General features: G+C 40.0%; 2 protein-coding genes and 1 long non-coding RNA gene across 4 annotated transcripts; 2 read left to right on the plus strand and 1 right to left on the minus strand.

Moving 5' to 3' along the window:
- Positions 1 to 3,243: 3,243 nt before the first annotated feature.
- LOC138407709 (uncharacterized) lies at positions 3,244 to 4,767 on the plus strand. Its single transcript, XR_011241038.1, has 2 exons — positions 3,244 to 3,995; positions 4,172 to 4,767. It is a non-coding gene; the product is annotated as an uncharacterized lncRNA (long non-coding RNA).
- A 366-nt stretch (positions 4,768 to 5,133) lies between these two features.
- LOC138407710 (golgin subfamily A member 6-like protein 25) lies at positions 5,134 to 6,223 on the minus strand. Its single transcript, XM_069524935.1, has 2 exons — positions 6,075 to 6,223; positions 5,134 to 5,991 (listed from the first exon to the last, which is right to left on the minus strand). Exons 1-2 carry the CDS (start codon positions 6,084 to 6,086, stop codon positions 5,227 to 5,229), a joined length of 777 nt encoding a protein of 258 aa, XP_069381036.1. The 5' UTR covers positions 6,087 to 6,223; the 3' UTR covers positions 5,134 to 5,226.
- A 4,935-nt stretch (positions 6,224 to 11,158) lies between these two features.
- On the plus strand, positions 11,159 to 18,534 carry prmt1 (protein arginine methyltransferase 1). Of its 2 annotated transcripts, none has more exons than XM_020102968.2 (10): positions 11,159 to 11,308; positions 13,069 to 13,164; positions 13,259 to 13,414; positions 13,545 to 13,608; positions 13,708 to 13,850; positions 14,923 to 15,010; positions 15,258 to 15,373; positions 16,223 to 16,373; positions 17,606 to 17,727; positions 17,847 to 18,534. In XM_020102968.2, exons 1-10 carry the CDS (start codon positions 11,282 to 11,284, stop codon positions 17,928 to 17,930), a joined length of 1,047 nt encoding a protein of 348 aa, XP_019958527.1. In that variant the 5' UTR covers positions 11,159 to 11,281; the 3' UTR covers positions 17,931 to 18,534. The 2 variants fall into 2 exon arrangements, with proteins under 2 accessions (XP_019958527.1, XP_019958528.1); XM_020102969.2 differs by having other exon boundaries at positions 11,169 to 11,308; positions 13,078 to 13,164.
- Positions 18,535 to 21,856: the final 3,322 nt, after the last annotated feature.

The following is a 21,856-nucleotide window of genomic DNA, read 5'->3' on the forward strand; positions in this document are numbered from 1 at the left end:
GGCGGCGACTGCTGTCGTAAAGTAAACCGCAGCCGACACGCTTTTTTTTTTTTTTTACTTGAAAAAAAAAAATAGTTATGAATACAAACCTTGAAGGCATATATCAACGAATCAGTGCTCGCAGTGGTGTTGCTACAGTATTAAAGGAAAAAGCAAACGTCAAGTTGAAAAAGAGTAAAGGGCATAAATAAAATAAATAGACTGAGGGGCCTGACTCAATCAGTATAAACCGTAACTGTTGAAGAGATTTTGCAAATGTCATTTGTTCATTATATTATCCAATGATATAAAACTTGACTTTTAGATGTTTTCAACTGTGAATAAAGTGTTTACCTTACACAATCAGGTTATTTATTTAAAGGTACAGTGTGTAGAATGTTGTGATTACTGATGGTGAAGTTGCATGTTGCAGCTGAACACCCCTCACCTCACCCTCTCCTTCCAAACATGAAAGAGAACCTATGGTAGCCTTCAGTTGTCATTAAAGGTGTTTAGTTTGTCCAGTCTGGACTAATGAAAAAAACATGTAGAGAGGACCTCCCTCCATGTAAATATAAAGTATTCAAATATAAAGGGCCTTTTCTAGGGTAAAGAAAACTACAATTTGTACAATTTAAATGAAACAAACGATTGAAAACATCATGAAGATGGTCCTACATTAGATTTCTGCCAATAGATCCCTTTCATCTAAATCTTACCTAAGTGTTCATCCTTCATAAACCCACTTACTCCCACCATATTCAGAGGAGGTCTTGTTATATCGTCAGATAAGAGACAACCTGGAAATGAATACCAAAATTCTTGTACACACTGGAAGAAAACATGTTCCACAGTCTCTGGGTCCCTCTCACAGAAATGATAGGAGTCGTTATTCCAAATAATTATTTCATGTAGGAAATTACTGGTTTGGTAAATGTCATTCAAAATGTTTAATGTTGCTTCTTTTGCTCTTTTGCTCTTAGGATCAGAGAAGATATGTATCATTTCCTTATTTTCCTCGCCTCATCCTCTTTGTAATCTCAAAGGGTGTTGTGTTTTTATAACACGTATGAACAGAATTTACAAGTGGTTCTGACCTGTTGCACGAGTCTCATGAAATGAGTCTACTGACATTCAAAACAAGTTTGTCACTGATAGTATATTCCAGTAGTTTGGAGCGATTATAGATAAATATATGAATTACACTTCATAATTATGTTGAAATTATTCTGTTTAATCTGCAGACATAACAGCAATGTGGATGTGCTTTGACACTGCTGGTGGCTAGTTGCTCTATACATGCTAGTTTATTTTCGCCTGCTTTATACTGTAAAATATAACAATGAACAAAGGCATACTAAGCACCTGCAGAAAACATGCCAGTTAGGGTTGGGCGGTATGAGCAAAATCTTATATCACGGTATGAGTAATTTCATATCACGGTAACGGTATATATCACGGTATGGTTTTTTCCCCCCTGTAAATTCAATTAATGGCTTAAAATAATAAATACTGTTGCATTTGATCATTTTCCTCTTTTATTTTTATTTGCTCACAGCAGCATAACATTATTTTAAAGAAAATATAATAATATAATAAATAATAATAATAAGACTCTGCCAAGCTCTTTTGGACGAGAGGAGCTGCTGCAACTTTTGTTTTTGATGCAGCAGGTGCGCCACGCATCTTTTGGCTTTCATAACACTGCTTAGCATGTTTTATCTTTAAGTGGTGGAAGAGGTTACTGGTGTTTCCACCTCCGGCAGCCACAGTCGCGCGACACTCTTTGCAGAGTATCACGTTTTGTTCGTTGTCTGATTTTCTAAATCCGAAAAAGTTCCACACAACAGACGTAGCGCCCTTTTTCGGAACGAGTTCCTCCTCCTCTTCGTCATGAGTGGGTCGGGCTGCCTCCGTTCCATCGTGACGTTCACTCTCCGCCTCCGCCATGATTGTTATCACTCCGGTAAAGCTGTTTCTTCTTCATGTGCTCATGCAACAACGCCAAGCAGTCTGTTGCAGTGCCTGCAGTGCCCCGTGTGTCGAGGCGGTGTAACTACAGTGACTCAGAGAGATGCCGCAGACATCTGCTCTTTCTCCGGTATAAACGGTATTGCACAATCTCTACCGGTAGACATTTTATACCGTCACACGGTATAATACCGTCATACCGCCCAACCCTAATCACTATCATCAAAGGCTAATTTAGTAAATGAAATAGTCTCTGATCACTGAGACCTGGCTGCATCCTAATGAATTTGTCAGCCTAAATGAATCTACTCCCCCCAGTCATATAAATACAGACATTCCCAGAAACTCTGGTTGAGGAGGTGGAGTTGCTTCTATTTTCAACTCCAGTTTATCAATTAATCCTAAACCCAAACTAAGCTACAACTCATTTGAAGGTCTTGTTTTTAGTCTTCCATACCCATCCAAGAAATCACAACAGCCAATCATAATTGCTGTAGTTCGTGCTCCTGGGGCTCATTCTGCATTTTTTATGGAATTCCCTGAATTTTTATCAAGTCTAGTCCTAAAAACAAATAAAGTTATTATTGTCGGTTACTTTAATATTCATTTAGACAATAATAATGATAGCCTTAATATTAGAATCAATTGGTTTCAGTCAGTGTGTACATACTCATTGTTGTAACCACACGCTTGACCTTGTAATATCACACGGTGTCAAAATTGAGCATCTAATAGTACTTCCACATAATCCGATTCTATCAGACCATAATTTAATATTCTTTGATTTCTCATTATCAGACTACATACCATTAATAAAAAACTCATTTTCTAGATGTCTACCTGATAGTGCTGTAGCTAGATTTAAGGAAATCATTCCAATTCCATTCAACCCTGTATTATCCAGTGACGTAACCAACAAATTCTTTAAATCAGAATCAGAATCAGAAGTACTTTATAAATCCCCGTAGGGAAATTCAAATGTTACAGAGCCCCTGAGAAAAGAGGTGAAGCAGCAAAAGCAGGTATAAACATAGCAATATAAAATATAAAAATCAAGTAAGGCTAAAAGAAATAAAAGATATACATCTAATCTTATCAAGACATTATGGAGAGGGTGTGGCGGAAAGTCCAATATTGTCCTTACTTTGGACAAAGTTCTCCTCTCCATCACCACATTACCTTGAATAAGACATAAAAAATGTAAATAAAAATGAAATAATAAAATAAAAATATTTCGAATAATAAAGTATATGTATATATTTTTTTAGATGTGCAATATAAATATTTTATAGTTAATAATGAGTAAAGTTGTTTCGTTCATCGACGTTGTCTGATTGGTGACGTATTTCCGCCCTGGGGCGCAAAAATCTTTGCCCATAGAGTCTCATTAAAAGTTGCACATGCGCAGTAGCTCCTCTTCAATACAAGAGATAGGACCATGCTGGGGCGCGCCCTCTTTATATACAGTCTATGGGCGCGCCTCTCCTGCGCCCAGAGCCACGCCCACAGAGCTCATCATTACCTGGTTAGCTCAGGCTACATGCTACTGCTAACCGGCTAGCGCTGCGGTGTTGTTGCTGGGGATGGTCGCCTTGAAACTATACAACAACAAAACCTATTGATTTATCTATTATCATAATCGTACCACATATACTTACATACCTCAAGTGGTTTTTGATGTTACTATGGTGATTTACCGTTTATTTAACACGTCTAATGAACAGTTTGAAGCAAGTTCAGAATCAGAAATACTCAAACTTTAACTAGCTTTAGTAAAGGGTTGTGTTGTCATTTGATTGTGTGATTTGAATTTGAATAAGTTAATATTAATGAGCACATGTGGAATTCACAGTGAATCAGACTCTGAGAGAAGTTGAGGGACTTGATGTGGACTGTGATCAACAGCACTGTGAGAGATTATCACCCTTGAATATTAAAGATATGGTAGAAAGACATTTTATATATTTATACAATGTTAATTTCTTTCAGTACATCAGTTTGGCTGAAATCTGTGGTGCTTCCACCTGCTGAACACAGAATAAACTGTAAGTACCCGTCTTGGCTGCTTAACACAGCTGATATGACATGTGTCAAAAGTATTATAATTTATATATTGTACAGTATCTGTAAATAATCGTGTTTTTCCTCTGTTCCTTAATCTACAGATGTGACAATGATTTCAGTATAACTTTATCGTGACTTTTTTCATTTCATGAAGCAGTGCAGCACCTGACGTCCTCAGAATCCACTGTGGCAGCAGCAACATGGTGGAGATCGGCAGCTTCAGGCTGGTCAACATGAGGACGACCTGCACAAGCTTCATCTGCACAACACTAAATGTGTTCCTCCCTCAACTTAAGATGACCTGCAACTGTTTACAGTTGGCAGTCATTGCAAAGTGTCACGGATAATATTGAGTCAATTTCTATATCCATTATGGTTGTTAAAATTAACACTGTTATCACAACAATGTTCATCTTTTACTTTCTGATTTGATAAACTTTAGATAAAAACTGTGTTTTCTTTTCTTTTTTGCCATAAGATACTGATATTTTGTTAATCTCTTATTGTATATTATTATGCGCTTGTTGTTTTCATTCATGTAAATACACTGGTGTGATACCTTGGTATATGTTTGCTTGCTTTTTGGTATATGTCTATTTTGGAGTTACAGCCCCCCCTGGAGAAAACTCCACCAGCCGCTTTACATGGTGAGTTGTTGGTCGATCTGTGATCTTTGTTTTCTTTTGACTTTTTTTGTTGTCTCTTTGTTCCACTGAGCTATTCAATGACAATAAACACTTGAATTGATATAAAGCATTATCCCTACTTTTGTATATAATGTTTCAATTTTTACTCATATTTTCAGTCTTTCTATATTTTCCACTTGTGCTGCTACTTTCCTCATTATCATCAACCTGCAGAACCGGAGAGCCTGTGTTCTCCACCATTTTAGACCTACACATGCGTGAGTTCCAGACCCACTTAGAGACATTGACCATCTAGTATTCATTGGAATGAATACATCATTGGTTTTCAGCACGCAATGATAGACAAATATATACAGTAATGAACAGCTCTAAGCAGCACTCCACTGCGATTTCCATGATTGCCTATACGAAGGTCAAACAAAAACTCTTCAAGTTTATGTTTCCTTTAAAAAACACACAAAAACCAGTAAAGTATTTGTAAAAATAGTAAAAAACATTTATTGTAATCACATCATAAATCCCTCCATTAACCCTGACAGTCCTCAAGCAGGTGAAGAAGGTGGGGTCAGCTCAGGTGCTGTTGGATGGGCGCTGCTGACTTCTTCCAACGCTGTGGTTTTCTCAACCCCAGAGCGTGGCGGATTCTCTTCCAGAGTGAAGTCTTCTTTAGGTTCTCAGAGAGAACACTGGAGAGAGAGTTCTCCTCAGTGACATCATCCTTACTCTCTCCATTAAGCTGAATACTGGAAGCATCAGCTTCATGACAGTGGCAGACCTCATGACAAGAAGCTTTGAGCTTCATCAGCTCTTCTTGAAGAGCGTTTTTCTCATCCTGAGGCAGCTCGCTGGTGTGAGTCTCCTTGTCCGTGGAGTCAATCTTTTGGCTGTGAGCTTGCCTTTCCTCCACCTCTGTCACCACAAGCTCAACCCTGCTGAAATCCCTTATTAAAGGGGCCACCTTCTCTTCCAGATCCTTCACTTTGTTGCTCTGTACAGCCAGTTTGCCATTGTGGGCTTTAGAGCGAGCTGCCAATTTCTCCTTCACCCTCATCAGAAACTCATCCTGCTGTTTGAGCTCCTCATCCAGAGCCTTCATTACAGCCAGTTTTCCAATCATGGCTTTAGAGGGAGCTGTCATTTTCTCCTTCAGAGCCACATTGTCCTCTTCCAGAGCCTTCCCTTTGTTTCTCTGTATAGCCAGTTCAGCCAGTTTGCCATTGTGGGCTTTAGAGCGAGCTGTTATTTTCTCCTTCATCCTTATTAGAATCTCCTCCTCCTGTTTGAGCTTCTCTCTCAGAGCCTCAATCTTAGACTGCAATGTTCCACGAGTCTGAAAAACAGAAACATGGAATTCATTTTTAAAAGTCCACTCAACACAACCTGAACATACATTTCTAAAAAAAAAATTCTTACCAGAATGTCCATTTCGGTAAAGGGGGATTTGTAGCTAAGAGAGCGGTGTCTTCTTGATGATTTTTTACTGAACTAATCAGTTGTGGTCTCCGTAGGCAGGATTGTTGTCTTCACTAACGAGGACTGTGGTCTTCTCAGTTGACGGTCTGTTATTTATAAGTTTGGTAGTTCAAAGGAGCAAAGTCCTCTACAGTCTGTAGAGTTTTTGATCCTTTGATTGACATCTAAGGCTTTACAGGCCAGCAATCACTTTGATGGTTGCCCCCACAAAAAACATTAAAGAAGGTTTTTAAGAAGCAACAGTTTCCATGGCGATTTTTATAACTACACAACATGGCTGCCCCTGGGGGTTTATCAGGTTGACTTCTATATGATGCACATCGTTGCAGGGCATTCACAAATCTTTAGCTAGGCAGCTACTATACACATGTTCCACAATCCCTCCCCTTGATGCTTGTAATATTTTTATTTTTTATATTTAATTCTTTGTTTCCTATTTTTATATTTTCTATATTTATACTTGCACAAATACATCACAGCAAGTGACTTGTTTGTGTAAACCTGCTTTGCAATAAAACCAGATTCTGATTTATGACAAACAGCAAGTTAGCGCTGAACACTTGCAGGCCACAGGGTTAAGTGGAACTAGACCGTCTCCTATGGCGACATTTGTAAATACACATGACTGACCCAGAGGGTGTTTGTTTGTATCAGGTTAACTTCTGTATCTTGCACATAAATAACAGTGTACAGGAATCATTAGTATTTTAATGCAGTGTACACGGCTGCTGGGCTAGGTAGCTATTATTAGCACGCAAATGCCAAACAGCAAATCAGAAATACTTGAGAATTTGTATCTGACTTCTCTGAAGATTCTCTACTGCCCTCTAATCTCTTGCGTTTGGCATCAGGACTTGCTGACAGTGATTGCAGCTTCCTTCTAGGCGTGATGTGTGTTGTTGATTTGTTTTCAGTTGCAGTCGCACTGGTTGTTGCAGGTATACAATGGCAGTGCAATATTTCTAGCTAACTGCTAGATTCAGAACATTTTTATAACATTCTTCATACACTGTCAAGGTACGTTTGGGATATAGCACTGCTGGTCAGTTCTCTTCTTTGGTCCAAACTGGAATATGTCAACAACAACAATGAAATCTTGTATAGAAAATAGACTGTATATGAAGATAGACGACACATCTCCACTTGCTCTAAAAATATCTCAGGTAGTGATGCTGCCATCTTGTGCTTTTGCTGTCATTTGGTACCTGAGTTTGAGCAGCAGTGATCTTACAATCTGTTCTCCAACCTCCATTCGAGAGGAGAACTTTGGTTGAAAAACTGTGAATTGTTGAAATTGGACCAGATTAAGCTGATATTAAAATCAGCTAACAAGCCCGCGAATAAGGTAAAACGTACACCCGAGGATTTTCCCGTAACTGGTACAGCTGAAAGGCTTGGCTAGCAGGATGTATAGAGTACGAGTCATAAGAAATCCAGCAGTATATGGCACCTCCTTTTATTTTGTCTTAATAGTGTTTGTTAATAGCACTGTGTGTGTTTCAGGAATGTGTACTCAGTAAACACTAAGAACGAGACTCAGTCTGTAGTCTAATGATGCAAACTCTACTGACTATCTGAGCACACGGCAACAACTATTAATGATGCACATTATTTATCAATTATATTATTATTATTTTTGTATATATTATTTTGATTTAGTTTTCGAAGGTTAGTTTTTTTTTTATTGGTTTGTGCAGTATGCAGTAAACTGTTAGCTATCTGTTTTTGGGTAAAATTACTGACATGTTTATTTTTGTTTATTGATCGAATAAATACCTACTATTTCACAAAGAACTGGTATCCTGCAGTTCCAAGACACATGAATTAAAACAAGCATCAAGGACACTAGAAAGGAAGTGGTGCTACAACAACAGTGTTGAAAATCATCTAGCCTGGAAAGATAGTGTTAGAGCATATAACAAGGCCCTCCACAAAGCAAGAGCTGCCTACTACTCCACACTAATAGAAGAAAATCAAAACAACCTCAGGTTTCTCTTCAGCACTTTAGCCATGCGGAGTCACAACTCTATCGAACCCAGTATCCCTCCTTCCCTGAATAGCAATATCTTTATGACCTTCTTTAATGATAAAATTCTAACTATTAGAAATAAAATATACAATCTCCTGCCCTCAGTTAAAACTAATACACCATCAAGCACAGAAATCTCAGAAACAGCTGAGAATCCTATCAATTACTTAGACAGCTTGATCAGTTTAACACAACAATCTCATCGTCTAAACCCACAACTTGTGTCTTAGATCCCATTCCTAAAAAATAACTTAAATCAATTCTATCCATAATTAATATTACTTTACTGAATATAATCAATCTATCATTATCATCAGGATATTTACCACAGTCCTTTAAGCTAGCTGTAATCAAACCCCTTCTCAAAAAAACCCACCTTGGACCTGGAGGTTTTAGCCAACTACACACCAATATCCAACCTCCACTTCCTGTCTAAAATCCTTGAGAAGATTGTAACCAATCAGCTGTGTGGGTTTCTCCAGGAAAGTAATGTATATGAAGACTTTCAGTCAGGGTTCAGAGCTCATCACAGTCACAGCCTTGACAAAAGTCACTAATGACCTAATAGCCTCAGATCATGGGTTTGTGTCTGTCCTCGTCCTGTTAGATCTCAGTGCTGTAGTTCGGGAGGCAGACACCCCTTCTATGTTAAAGAATAGGCTTAAAAGCTTCCTTTTTGATCAAGCTTTTATAGTTAGAGCTGGTCCAGGCTTGTCTTCGACCTGCTCTTAGTTATGCTGATATAGGTCTACAATGTCCAGGGACACATGACACATGGAGCTTCTCTGTCCTCTTCTCCCTCCTTATCACATGAAATAAATGAATGTCTCATCAATACATATTATTGACTTGACTTCTTCCCCCGGAGTCCCTGTGCCTTATTGTTCGCAGATCCAGGGCCGTGGCTGCGGCCACATCGTGAATTATGATGGTGGATTACGAATCAGAGATTGTGATCATAACGGCGGATCCTTTATCAAGCTGGCTGATCGTTATCGTAATGGTGGACCATGATCGAGGTGGCAGCTGATGGAGGATCCTGATGGATCATGATGATGGATTATAATGGTTTATCTTGATCGTGATGGCAGCTGATCGTGGACTATGATTACAACAAGACTACTTGATATACAATATGTCTACTCAGATACTCAACCATTACTGACAATAATTCCTCAATTCAATTACCTTCCATCATGCTACATACTATTTATTCTAAACAATGCTGTAATTACTCTTATTTTTCTGACGTTTTTCATTACACGTGGCATCTATTGCACTTCTGTCCGTCCTGGGAAAGAGATCCCTCACATGTGACTCTCTGAGGATTCTACCTTCTTTTTCCCTGTTAAAAGATTTTTTGTTGGTAGTTGTTCCTCACTCTTGTTGAGGGGTAAAGGGCAGAGGATGTCACACCTTATTAAAGCCCTATGAGACAAATTGTGATTTGTGAATATGGGCTATATCAATAAAATTTGATTGACTTGATCGATTGATACAGTCAGCAGAAAAAACTATTGCCAAGAATAGCGGAGGAGTACGAAACTGGCTGTCAGCTAATTGTATATATAATTCTCCATAGACGCTCTCAGGATGGGAGACGTTGCACAGGCGACTGGATGGGTAGGGGGCGCCAGGGAGCAGGTCAATGGCGTAATCATGGGCCTGTGAAAAGGTAGAGTTTGAGCTTTAATTTTTCAAAAAAACATCAGCAAGGTTGTCATACCCAGGGGGAATGAGTGTCATATCAGGGGGCACTGGTGTGGATACTGGAATACTCTGAGAGAGGGCTGAAGCAGACTGTAGGCAGTGTGAATGACAAAAAGGGCTCCAGCCAGTTACTGAACCGGTGGACCAGTCGATGTGGGGATTCCACTGCCAGGGCTGACCAAGGTGAGGGAATGACAAGTGTTTTGATCTTTTCACAGTGATTGCCTGCCAGAATGAGATGTGGTCAGTCTGGTGAGTGACTTGGGCCAACAGTCTACCATAGAGAGCATTTACCTTGCGGAAATGGCTTCTTGAGTGATGAGGGGAATAGTGACGCCATGAAATGAGAAAAATCATAGGTCATATGTTTTGCTAAAAGCCACATATCAGTACAAATTAATTTATATGGACAGCTACTGGAACAGGTTGATGTGGTCAAGTTCACTTTGATGAAAAATGTACCTGGTGCTCACATATAGATGAAGTCAAAAATAAATTTAAAAGATTAATAATATATTACGATTAATGTCAGGGTAAGATTGAGGAGCTATTTAAAAAAGATAGATTTGGAACAAGCTCAGGCTCTCCTGATCTGTAGTGGAGCATTTAAAACATCACCAGTTGCAGCAATGCAAATTGAAATGGGTGAGCTGCCTAAAGGATCAGAAGAGTCAGGAGTATGTTGACACAATAATTCACACCCTACAACAGCTGTAATACAGGAGTGTTGGGAGCATAATAAATCCAGATTTGCTTAGTTTCAGCAGTTGCCAGTATTAAGTTAAATCATCATGCAGAAAAGATATAGTCTGTGCAATTTTTCACGTGTTCCTCAGATTACATCAGAGAGGGTTGAATAACTCATTCCTATGGTTCCAGCTCACGTGGGAGTCGAAGGCAATGAGGAGGCAGACAAACAGTCATTAAAACGTGCAACAATCGACATTTAGGTACCGCTTAGCAAAGCAGAAATAAAAACATTAACGAATACAGTCACAAAACATGGCAAGAATACACAGATTTAAATGACACAGGAAGACATTTGTACAAAATTAGGAAAAATGTAGGCACTGGTGAGAGGAGCAGAGGAGAGAAACTCATTACCCGTCTGAGAATTGGTCGTACAAGATTAAACGATGCGCTTCATAAAATAGGCAAGCACCCAACTGGATTCTGCAAAAACACTGCAAACTAATGAACTACTTCACAGAAACGGGACTTAAGAAAGTATATTCTTTTGGTTTTGTTCTCTGCCAGTCTACTGCTTCACACTCCAATCCAGCTGGGGGCGGTGATGCGCGTGTATGCCGGTCTGCCGGCCGCCATTAAACACCAGAAGAGGAAGAATAAAGAAAAAGAAAAAGAAGAAGAAGGAAGATAAGACTGTCGCCTGAGTCACGGAACTGAAATGGCGGCATTAGCGGAGAGGATGGAGGTAAGGTCTCATTACAAGACATACACCACAGTCCTTTGTTTTATTCCACGGCTTTATCTCGTGTATCAACGCCACATTAGTTCATCAGACAAACTGTATTAGGCTGTTTAGACGTTTTAGTTTTCATACGCATGAGTGCTGGGAGTCGAGGATGCTTCCATTTTAACTTGGCCAACGTGACTCGGTTAAAGCATCTGCCGTTGCCGTTCATTTATTCGCGTCGCATTTCAAACGGAGGTCTTGATTCATTTGAAATCCATTTTCGAGCGGGGTTGACCGTTTAAGCTGTAACAAACCCCGCCAGCCGAAGTGAGCGATGCGCGCAGGAGAGACGTCGTTGGCCGGCAGCCTCTGGCCATTGTTGCCGGACCGCATGGTATGCGTTAGCTGCACAGCTAGTTAGCAAGATGCTCTCCAGGCGTGGGCGCTGCCTCTTTCTCCCGCTGGATTACTTAAACCAGCATGTAATGGGCACGTGTCGCGCCTGGGCCAGCGTGGGTTTCCCCCCCCCGTCTGATTACGTTCATTTGTCGCGATTACATTATTATTTTGTGTGGGGATTCATCGGTAGTCGCACAGCGAGTCGAAGCAAACCAGCGCGTCCTTAGTTTGCATTACAGAGATCAGAGGACGGGGCTGTTCACATGTGCCAGTATCTGGGAGTCTGGGATTATTAGCGAGTTGCTGAGTGATGGCTTTAGACGTGGTCCATTTGTCTTTAGACGTGGTCTGTGGATGGCCTGGATCGCAACCATGTGGTGCTCTAATTATTTGCGGACAAGTAGCTGAGACACCCGCCACAGTGAAACTTGCGCTAATGTTAACAAACTACGGGTTTAGACTGCAGCACCGTTTATAGTCGTGCCGTTTTGGAGGGGAACACGTTCGGGGGTGGTTCCATCGTGTAAGGATGTGATGGTAAAATCCCATTCATGAGTTTGGTGTTCAGATCTCTGCTTGAAAGGTTTCTGTTGAATTCAAAAAGCCAGACAGGTTCAGAAGGTGTTTCCTCCGCAATGATTCCCCACAACAGTCTTAGGCCTGGTGGAAACACTCATCAAAAAACCCCCCTAAGGTGCATGGTGAAGAAAAACGTGGGGGACTCACACGTCACTCTCACAATTACAGAAATATTTTATTACATATATTATATAACATTATTAATAGTGGTAACTGTAAAGTTACTGTAAGAAGCTTCATTACATCATATTTAATTTATATAACATGACCCGGAGAATCAGGCATGACAATTCAATTCTGTTTCTAGAGGAATGACATAGGTTATTAACAGTCCTCTGTCCTCTTTGGTGCTCCGGTCATTCATTGCAGATACGCGGTAGAGAGTGTACCACATTAATGCATTGTGCATGAGTGAAACGAAAACTCAAGTCCAGACCCAGTTCTGCCGAGACCCTCAGCAGTACGTGTCTGAAAGTGGCTTTTGTTGGTTCCCTTCTAGTGGTATAAGCAGCCCATATGAGCGAAACCGCTTGTACCACCATGAGTATCTCAATCACGTGTAGACGGGTTCTTTACTGCTGAACTTTTAACAACACACTGTGCAGTAAAGTCGACTCTAAAATCATCGTGGTGATACTTAGCGTTGCCGTTTGCTTTACGGCTGCAACCTTCATGCTTTTAAGAGTGTGATGTAAAGAGCCGTTTCCTCAACTTATAAATGCAACAAATATCAGCTCATAAAAGCAGTAGAATGTCAGTGCTAAGCCTCTCCTAGACTGTAACTGTGTATATCTTTTGAGGTTTCTCAGGGGGAGAGCTCAGCCAAGCCTGCTGCTGAGGATATGACCTCAAAAGACTACTACTTTGACTCATACGCCCACTTTGGCATCCACGAGGTAAGAAACCATTTTGCAAAATTTCTAAAGTTCATGTCTTTCTTACCATGTTTTGACTTTTATGCCCTTTGGGGCCTTTTTTCTGACACTATAGGAGATGCTTAAAGATGAGGTTCGGACGCTGACCTACCGCAATTCCATGTTCCACAACAAGCATCTGTTTAAGGACAAAGTGGTGCTGGATGTGGGCAGCGGGACAGGCATCCTCTGCATGTTTGCTGCCAAAGCTGGAGCCAAGAAGGTTATAGGGGTATGTGTTAGGTTAATCAGAAATCATCCATTTGTGTAGTTTTCTAGATTGACTGAACCTAGCAAGTACATCCGAGGTGGAGTGGCCTAAGTAGAGAAGGTGTGAATTTAAATGTGTTTTGTCTTCATAGATAGAGTGCAGTAGCATCTCAGACTATGCTGTGAAAATCGTCAAGGCCAACAAGATGGATGATGGTGAGTTAATGATCTTTGCTGACACATGTTGGGTTTCTTTATATGCGGATCGCGGCCATGAAATTTGTGTTGCCTCCTGACCTACTCTTGTGTATGCAGTTGTGACTATCATCAAGGGGAAAGTGGAAGAGGTGGTGTTGCCCGTGGAAGGAGTCGACATCATCATATCGGAGTGGATGGGTTATTGTCTCTTCTATGAGTCCATGCTCAACACAGTCATTTATGCCAGAGACAAATGGCTGGTACGTATGTTTGTGTATGAGTGTAAGAAGGAAAGAGCTTTGTTTTATGCTCTACTCTCCAATCTCATATTTCCCCTCCCTCACTGTTCAACACAAACAAGCATGTCTGTTTTTTAGTAAACACACTTGGGAAATCTAGGCATTAATACCTTTTACTTGATCCAATAGTGTTTGCTTATTCTGGTAACCCAATAAGTACACTCCAAATTTAAATTATTTCACACCAGCAACAAATCCTTTGCATTATTCAGGCGAGAAGTGGAGCAGCTGGGTGCAGCAGGAAGTCAAGTATTAACTCTGCCGCAGAGATCGCATGATCAAACCCCCACTAGCTTGCAGTGCATCCAGCAGGGGAACCCCTGCTGTCAACACATAGAGTTCTCCTGACTTTCTATGGGCATTATGCTTGTGGACAAGGAGGGTCAAGTCTGCAGATAATCTGGAGCATTTTACTGGGACATTTGCATTCACACATGCACCTCCTCTGGTGAAAATCTGAAGTTCAGCCCATATCTGAAAGCAGCTGTTGAGTGCCTTTCTTGTTAACTGCATGCTATGTATAGACCTGTTTACAACAGTCTGCACTAGGGCTGCACCTATCAAGATTGTTGTAATGATACATTTTTCGATTGATCTAACGATAAATTTGTATTACTCAATTGATATAATAATGAATTTATCAAAAATATATTAAAAAACTTGTTTCATTTATATTTATTTCGTCATCTGCTCTTGAATACAAGCAAATATGAGTAAACACAAAAAAACAATGTATGCGCTGCAAGACATTATTCCACAACAAAATAGCCCAGTCTGAACTGCCAATCTGCCTTCTACGGTCCCATACCAAGTCTCTCAATAACTAAATAAATGAAAAAAAGTAAAATTCAAGTAACTTTATTTAACACTGTAAATTCAAGTCTATAAAAATCATTTTAAGGTAAAATTAGTGCAATTTGAGTAACAGTGAACTTTTGAAAAAGGCATCTTGAAGTAAAGTGCTTAATTTTGAAAAAATAACCTGCTGAAGTTCTGCGCCTGAGTTTCTTTTTCACTTCTCGCCCCTTCACAGAAGCCAGATGGACTAATTTTCCCAGACAGGGCAACACTTTATGTCACTGCCATTGAGGACAGGCAGTACAAGGACTACAAAATCCACTGTAAGTAGTCTTTTCTCCTGACCCAACCTAAGCCTTTGAGCTGCAGTGTTTCCTTTAGGTTAGAAGTCCTCTGTGATTCCTTGGTTTGAGCAGAATTACAACTATAGCGGAGCATTGTTTGTTCTAAACATTTGAGTAATTATTCAACCCACAGATAATGACTATTGTTAGGAATGGAAACACAAAGAACGCACAAGGCATAGAATCAACATTTTGTGTTTTAATTTGACTGTTTGTGCTCTGTCAGGGTGGGAGAATGTGTATGGGTTTGACATGTCGTGCATCAAGGAGGTGGCGATTAAGGAACCCTTGGTTGACGTGGTGGACCCGAAGCAGTTGGTCAGCAATGCCTGCCTCATCAAGGTGGGTCAATCAATGATGGATTGAAACTGAACAGGGACCTGTATGACTAAGCTGGTTTTGTGAATATCTAGTCAACTTAAAAGTTTAACTTTTAGCATAATCAGACCTAGGAAACTGCCTCTGATCTTACTTTTGCTGAACAGCTAACCTGCTTCTGTACAGGTTGAGTTTGTGATTACAGATCAAAACCTTTAAACTGTCCAACCACTGACCAATCTAATCACCGGAAAACCAGATGCAAAGATAGGCACGATTGTGTCCGGCACATAGGTTTACAATGAAGTGAAAAGTTAATTTTTTATAGATGAGTGGAGTTGCTTTGCTGTTCCAAACTCTGTCCATATATTAAATACATCAGAGCTGTCATGGCTTCATTTGACTTTGATTTCTGACAGTGTTGATGCTTTAACTCTCTTTTACAGCAGCTCTGAAAAAAATCGAGAATAAAAGAAACATCCGATGTCTTAATCAAAAATTACCCATAATAAACATTTTAGTCTAAATTCCTCATGTCATCACAGTAATTCTCTCCACTGCTTCTCTCTGAAATACAAAACATCAAAGTTGAGAAGCAAACGAATACAATGTTATTTAAAAGCAAATCAAAGTCAGCAGATAAAATGTGTCATTTAAAATTGATTAAGGAATGAAATGCAATAAAGTAAGACCGTAACTCTGGTTCAAATGTGATGATATTCGTAAGTGACGACTCAACCTTTTCCCCTTACATACACCTTTAAGCCAGATGATGATATGTTAAACCTGCTTTGTCCTGCAGGCCCAAGAAATATCTCTGTACTTTGGTGGAGAGATATTGACTCTGATTGTGTTGTGTGGTTGTTTATTCAGGAGGTGGACATATACACAGTGAAGGCAGAGGACCTGACCTTCACCTCACCGTTCTGCCTGCAGGTGAAGAGGAATGACTACATCCATGCCCTTGTGACCTACTTCAACATAGAGTTCACCCGCTGTCACAAGAGGACCGGCTTCTCTACAAGTCAGTCTGCTCTTACACACAGTCCACCTATAGTTTTTACACAGCAGCAGTTGGTCATACATACTGCAGACACCGCTTGGACAGATAAACAAAATAACTTTTCTGAAACATTGATAACTTCTTAGTTTATTAGTTACTCTTAAAACCAATAAGCTAGTCTTGCATGACAGTTCGGGGGATTCTTGTAAACCAGGAAATCAGTAAATGGTCAATGCAAACAGGTGATTTACTGTCACCATGCATATTATTACACTGGATGCCCATTTAGTAGGCGTCTTGGTAGTCAAGTGAACCCCCCAAACATTGTTACCTTAAAAGAAAAGTCAACCCATCAAGCTGAGTTTTAGTAGGAATGTTGAACCTTTTGACGTGTCATAACTTATGATGCTACTATTGTGTTTGTTAGTTCACTGTCAAGGTTTCTGATTAGCAAGAGCTCTTACAGTAATGTGTGAGGATGGTCAAAACATTTTTAAGAGAACCCTGATGGGGTAATACATAGTCCTCAACTTCGGGTCCTCTATCTAGTCTAGGTTGTGGGTTCTGTGCAGTATCTTAGCTGTTCCCAGGACTCATTTGTCTGGACGAAGGCCTCAGATGTTGTACCTGGGTTCTGATGGACCCTCTCTTGTTGGGACATTGGTACCTCTAATCCCTACTCGGCACAGATGTTCCTTGATACAATTCTAGCCATCTGGTTATGCCCACACCTTGGGTCTTGTCTGTTGAGCAGTGTACTGCCACAGCACTGCTGCTATGACAAATCAGCACCCATAACACCTGGGAATCACTGTATCAGTCTGATTTTATCTCTTGTGGTGAAATAAAAGGATCTGTCTAACAGCAATAGTATACACTTTTATAGACTTACTATTTGACAGCATTTTTGAAATAAAATATTACTTAAATTTATCTGCCTGACTATTGATTGATGAAAAAGTACCTATCACTGCGTTTTAATCGTTATCAGGTGAATCTCACTTGAATTGCGAGGCTAGGGAAAATTCACACTTAATTAGATATCCAGATTACGCAGTTATATTTGATTTTCCACTGTCGTAAGTCATTTGCTACATTTACAGATCGTGGTTACAGCTAAAACCACAGCAAGGGTTTCTCGATAAAACAAGCATTTTGTCTCTATCATGGGGATTTGTATGGATCTTTGGCTTGTTTCAAATGAACACATTTGGCATTTGACACTAAATTCATTCACTGTCTCTATTTCCCAGGCCCAGAGTCTCCCTACACCCACTGGAAACAGACAGTCTTCTACCTGGATGACTACCTGACTGTCAAGACTGGGGAGGAGATCTTTGGCACCATCAGCATGAAGCCAAACGTCAAGAACAATGTAAGCAGAGCTCTGGAAGGTCTTCTTTAAATCGAAGCACAAGTATATTTGAGTAACATCAACACTGTATCTAGTTTCTGTTTCCATCTTGTCTGACTAATTGCTATATGGGTTTTCAGAGAGACCTGGACTTCACGGTAGACATCGACTTCAAGGGTCAGCTGTGTGAGATATCAAAGACGTCGGAGTACAGGATGCGTTAGAAGTTGCTCTCCCTCCCCTGTTTCTTCGGTTGAGGACAGATGATTCGGTTTGACTGGAAGGCTGTACAATAGTTTGAAGCTCCCATGCAGCAACATTTTAAAGATCTTTTTTTTTTTGTGGTTTCTTTTCATTTACTTGTTCTAACATTAACAGTATTAAAGAGGTTTTCACATTCTTACAGTCAAGAGTGCATTGATTCAGTAATTCATTATGCAGTCGTCTCTCAACACTCGCTGATTGACATGTGCATCCGTGTTTGTGAGCAACATCGTCTTGGTTTTTACTTCGGCAGTCATTGCACAGTTGATATTCATGTAGACAGACTCACATATCTGCATAGTTTAACTGTCTTTTCCTCTGGCCTTCCCTATGGTCATTACATGAACCAGCTACTGCTCTGCCCTTGGCATCTGTTGAAGCTGTAGGTGTTTTTTTCTTAGGGTGTTCCGAACAGGATTTTTGGGCTCGCAAGCTGATTGTTTGCAGTAGTATCGGCCGATACTGATTACGGTTGATCCAAGTCACCACTTATAAGATTTCATCTCCCTGCTCTATATGAAAATGAAAGTTAATACAGATTTTGTCAGTAAAAGTCCATTATTACTTGTTGTTGTTCCTTTTTTTTCAAGTCAGCACCACATTACCAAATAGACACGTACATCACCCAGTTTGCAGATGAAATGTTTTTAAAAAAAATCTGACTGAGCCAACACAAACTCTTGTTACACAGGGAAACATTTCCATTATATAAGGCTCAAATAATTGACAATTAGTTGCAGACAGCACTTCATAAAGCTTCTCCTCACTTAACTACTTAGTGCAATATTTAAAAGGGAGTCTGGTGATGTTGCGAAACACAATCATCTGCAACTTAAATGAGCTAAACCTGCCATCTGCATCACAGTCAAATTTTGATCAGACACCTGGTAACAAAAGAGAAGATATGCAAGATGCCTCTCATTTGCTATTAACATCAGCTCCAGGAACTAATTGGAATACCAAAGTATTGACTGAAAAAAATTATGAGTGAGCAGTCTCAATCCCTTCTCATTGTTGAGCGATTGCTAATATAACTAATTAGAGGGAATATTTGCCAATTTGTGGCCGATCAGAGTAGCTGATCAAAAAACCCTTCCTCAACTTTTGTACTGGTCAATTAAAGTTAAACATAACTACCACTATAAACTGTCCACCAGATAACTCAGGTTTTGTTTGACATAAAATCACTATCTGAAAAATAAGAAAATTACACAGGGTTATATTTGTGTAATTGTGGAGGTCCTTTGTCAATGAGAGGATAATGACAGACCCAGAAGGTAAACTGCAAACACACCTGAGGAATGTGTTATTGTGTGCCTTTACAGTAGTGACAGTTATTTAATAGGTAACACCAAAATAGACTTGTAAATTATGGATCATTTTTTGCTGGAGATTTCAGCAGTGACATTGCCACTAGTCCACCCATACCACAGGGTAGGCCTGTATGATAAAGCTAAGATTTATTGTCATTGTGATATCAACATGTGCAACATAAGTACAGTAAAAGACTGCTTGTACTGTGATAAATGATGTTCCATGTGCCATGCCTTCATGTTCTACATTTCAATATTTCTTAATAACAAATTAAAGTTATTCAGATCATTGACAGGTTTTTCCAAAAAGAGAATGGAGAGAACAGAATTGCGAGGCAGCTCTGTCGAATCTCATGCTGCCAACTAAATTTTACTGTGGAATCTTGTAGTGATCAAGTTTGTCTCGGGTCAAATTCATATGAGTGGTTGATTATATAAAAGAATTGTGAAGCTTACTTATTATAGTCCCAGAACCTGAGTTCACACACTGACTCCGCTGCTCTCTCTCCCTCTTTCTCTCTCTCTGACGTCTCCAACATGCTACAGTTTAATTGTTGATTTGTTTGAATTGATGCCACAATATCAACACTGGTCATCACATAATGATCAATTCTTTTCTTAAAGTAACAGGTCTATGTTATGTAAAATAACCCTTGAAATGTTTTCACGAGTTTGTTTCATCTAAATCGTGAGAATTGTGGTTTCCATTACCCTAGAATGGGCCCTTTATTTTTAAAAACGTTATATCCTCTACATGGAAGCAGCTATGTTTTTCACAATTGTCTAAACTGGACAAACTAAAAACCTTTAGAGTTTTTATGACAACTGAAGGTCTCCACAGGTTCTATATCAGGTTTGGAATGGGAGGGTGAGGTGAGGGGTGTTCAGCTGCAACATTCAACTTCACCACTACATGTCACTAAATTCTACACACTGTAATCTTTCTTCAGGGCAGCACAGGCATTCATCAGCCATCCCGCTCACTCTTTTCCCCTCTCTCTCTCTCACTTGCTCACATCGGACTATTGTAAACTCATACTGGGTAAAAACAACAGATGTAAACTGAGGGAATGTATGGAGGAGATGTTGGGGCAGAGTTTGGCTTGATGCGGTTGGTGCAGTCCAAATGATTGTGGCACAGAGAGGAGCAGTAAATTACAGACAGTGAAAACTGTAAAAAAAAAAAAATAACTTCATGGTCTGAACATGTATGAAAGGCCCCAAATGAACACTGTTAGTGGCCTCTGTTCCCCATCTCCCTATGGCTGTGGAGCCGTCCGTGGCCCCTGCATCCGTAGCTGGGTGGAATTTCTTTCTTGAAAATTAAGTTGGAATGCAAATAATGCTTTTCATTTTTATTTCAGTACCTGCATAGGGCTTACTGTATGGGTTCTATGGTAGCAGTGAAACCAAAGCAGAAGGACTTGAACATGGCATATTTAATAAGAAATGTATATTCACTCATCTCACAACTATGCAGATGGAGGGGTGGGTGAATTGTTTAAACCATTTTTTGAGCCATAGTGTCCTCTGATATCTTCCAAGCCACGTTTGCTCGCAGGCACACACCGCACACAAGCTCTCACCCAAGGGTGTGCACGGGGTGCATGGTAGCATCGCTACTTCCGGTAGCTTTCGCTGCATAGCTGAAGTTTTGCTGAGAATCTCTTATGTCGTCACAAGCCCCTTGGGAGCATAGAGGTGCGAGCTTTTGCTGTGTGTGCACAAATGTGAACGTGGCTCCAGGCGACAGGATAACAACTGACATTTAGGCTAAGGACATGGTGTAAATTATACCATCCCGAGGAAAATTTGAATGCCGGGGCTTACAGACACTTGGATTTTTGATTTCTTTCTGTTGTTTTTTAAAATGTTTTATCACGTTTAAAGACATGGTCACCATTTGCTTCAATTGTATTGGATTTAGCTGCAACACTGTTAACCCCTGAAACTCCAAAAGTGTTTGGTGCTTTCTCACCACAGTTTCATTTTTATTATGTCTACTGCTATATATATATATATATATATATATATATATATATATATAAAAGTAAATGTGGCCATTTTTGCATCTGCTGCTTAGTGTTGTGAGCTGTGTTTTATTTCATCAGCATCTTTCTAGAAGTAGTGTCACTCTATATCCTTGTTACCTTGTATGATTTTGCCTGTTCCATGCCTGTTTTTGGGTGCCGTCTGTGCGACCCCCTTGGACCGTGAGTTAAGTTTTTATTTACCATCACCTTTTTTTAGGCAGAAGTGATGAAGGATTTCTTTACACAGACAGAGATGGGTGTCAACATTGCAGCTGACCGGAGACCTGAAAGAGAAGCGGGTGTCGACATCACAGCCATCTTGAGACGCAGCCAAACAGCGAAAGACAAACCATTCACTTTTCAGCATCTTTATTCTTAATCAGGAGCAAACATACATTTAAATGAAACTCAAATTGTCCAGAAGTTTCTGCTGACTTCGTGGCAGCTCAGCTCTGGCACCGGTTCTTCTCTCCCATCTCTCTTTCTCCTGTGTTTTCCTCTGTGTTTCTGAGGTCTCTCTCTCTCCAGCCTTTCGTTGTC

Source organism: Paralichthys olivaceus, chromosome 5 (genome assembly GCF_024713975.1).
Source record: "Paralichthys olivaceus isolate ysfri-2021 chromosome 5, ASM2471397v2, whole genome shotgun sequence".
Classification (NCBI taxonomy): domain Eukaryota; kingdom Metazoa; phylum Chordata; class Actinopteri; order Pleuronectiformes; family Paralichthyidae; genus Paralichthys; species Paralichthys olivaceus.

What these genes read in the sequence shown, in the direction of transcription:
- prmt1 (XM_020102968.2), top strand. Translation starts at nt 11,282, where the DNA reads ATGGCGGCATTAGCGGAGAGGATGGAG. An exon ending in ATGCCAGAGACAAATGGCTG is followed by an intron (nt 13,851 to 14,922) that starts GTACGTATGTTT and finishes GCCCCTTCACAG; the next exon opens with AAGCCAGATGGACTAATTTT. An exon ending in CAAGGACTACAAAATCCACT is followed by an intron (nt 15,011 to 15,257) that starts GTAAGTAGTCTT and finishes GTGCTCTGTCAG; the next exon opens with GGTGGGAGAATGTGTATGGG.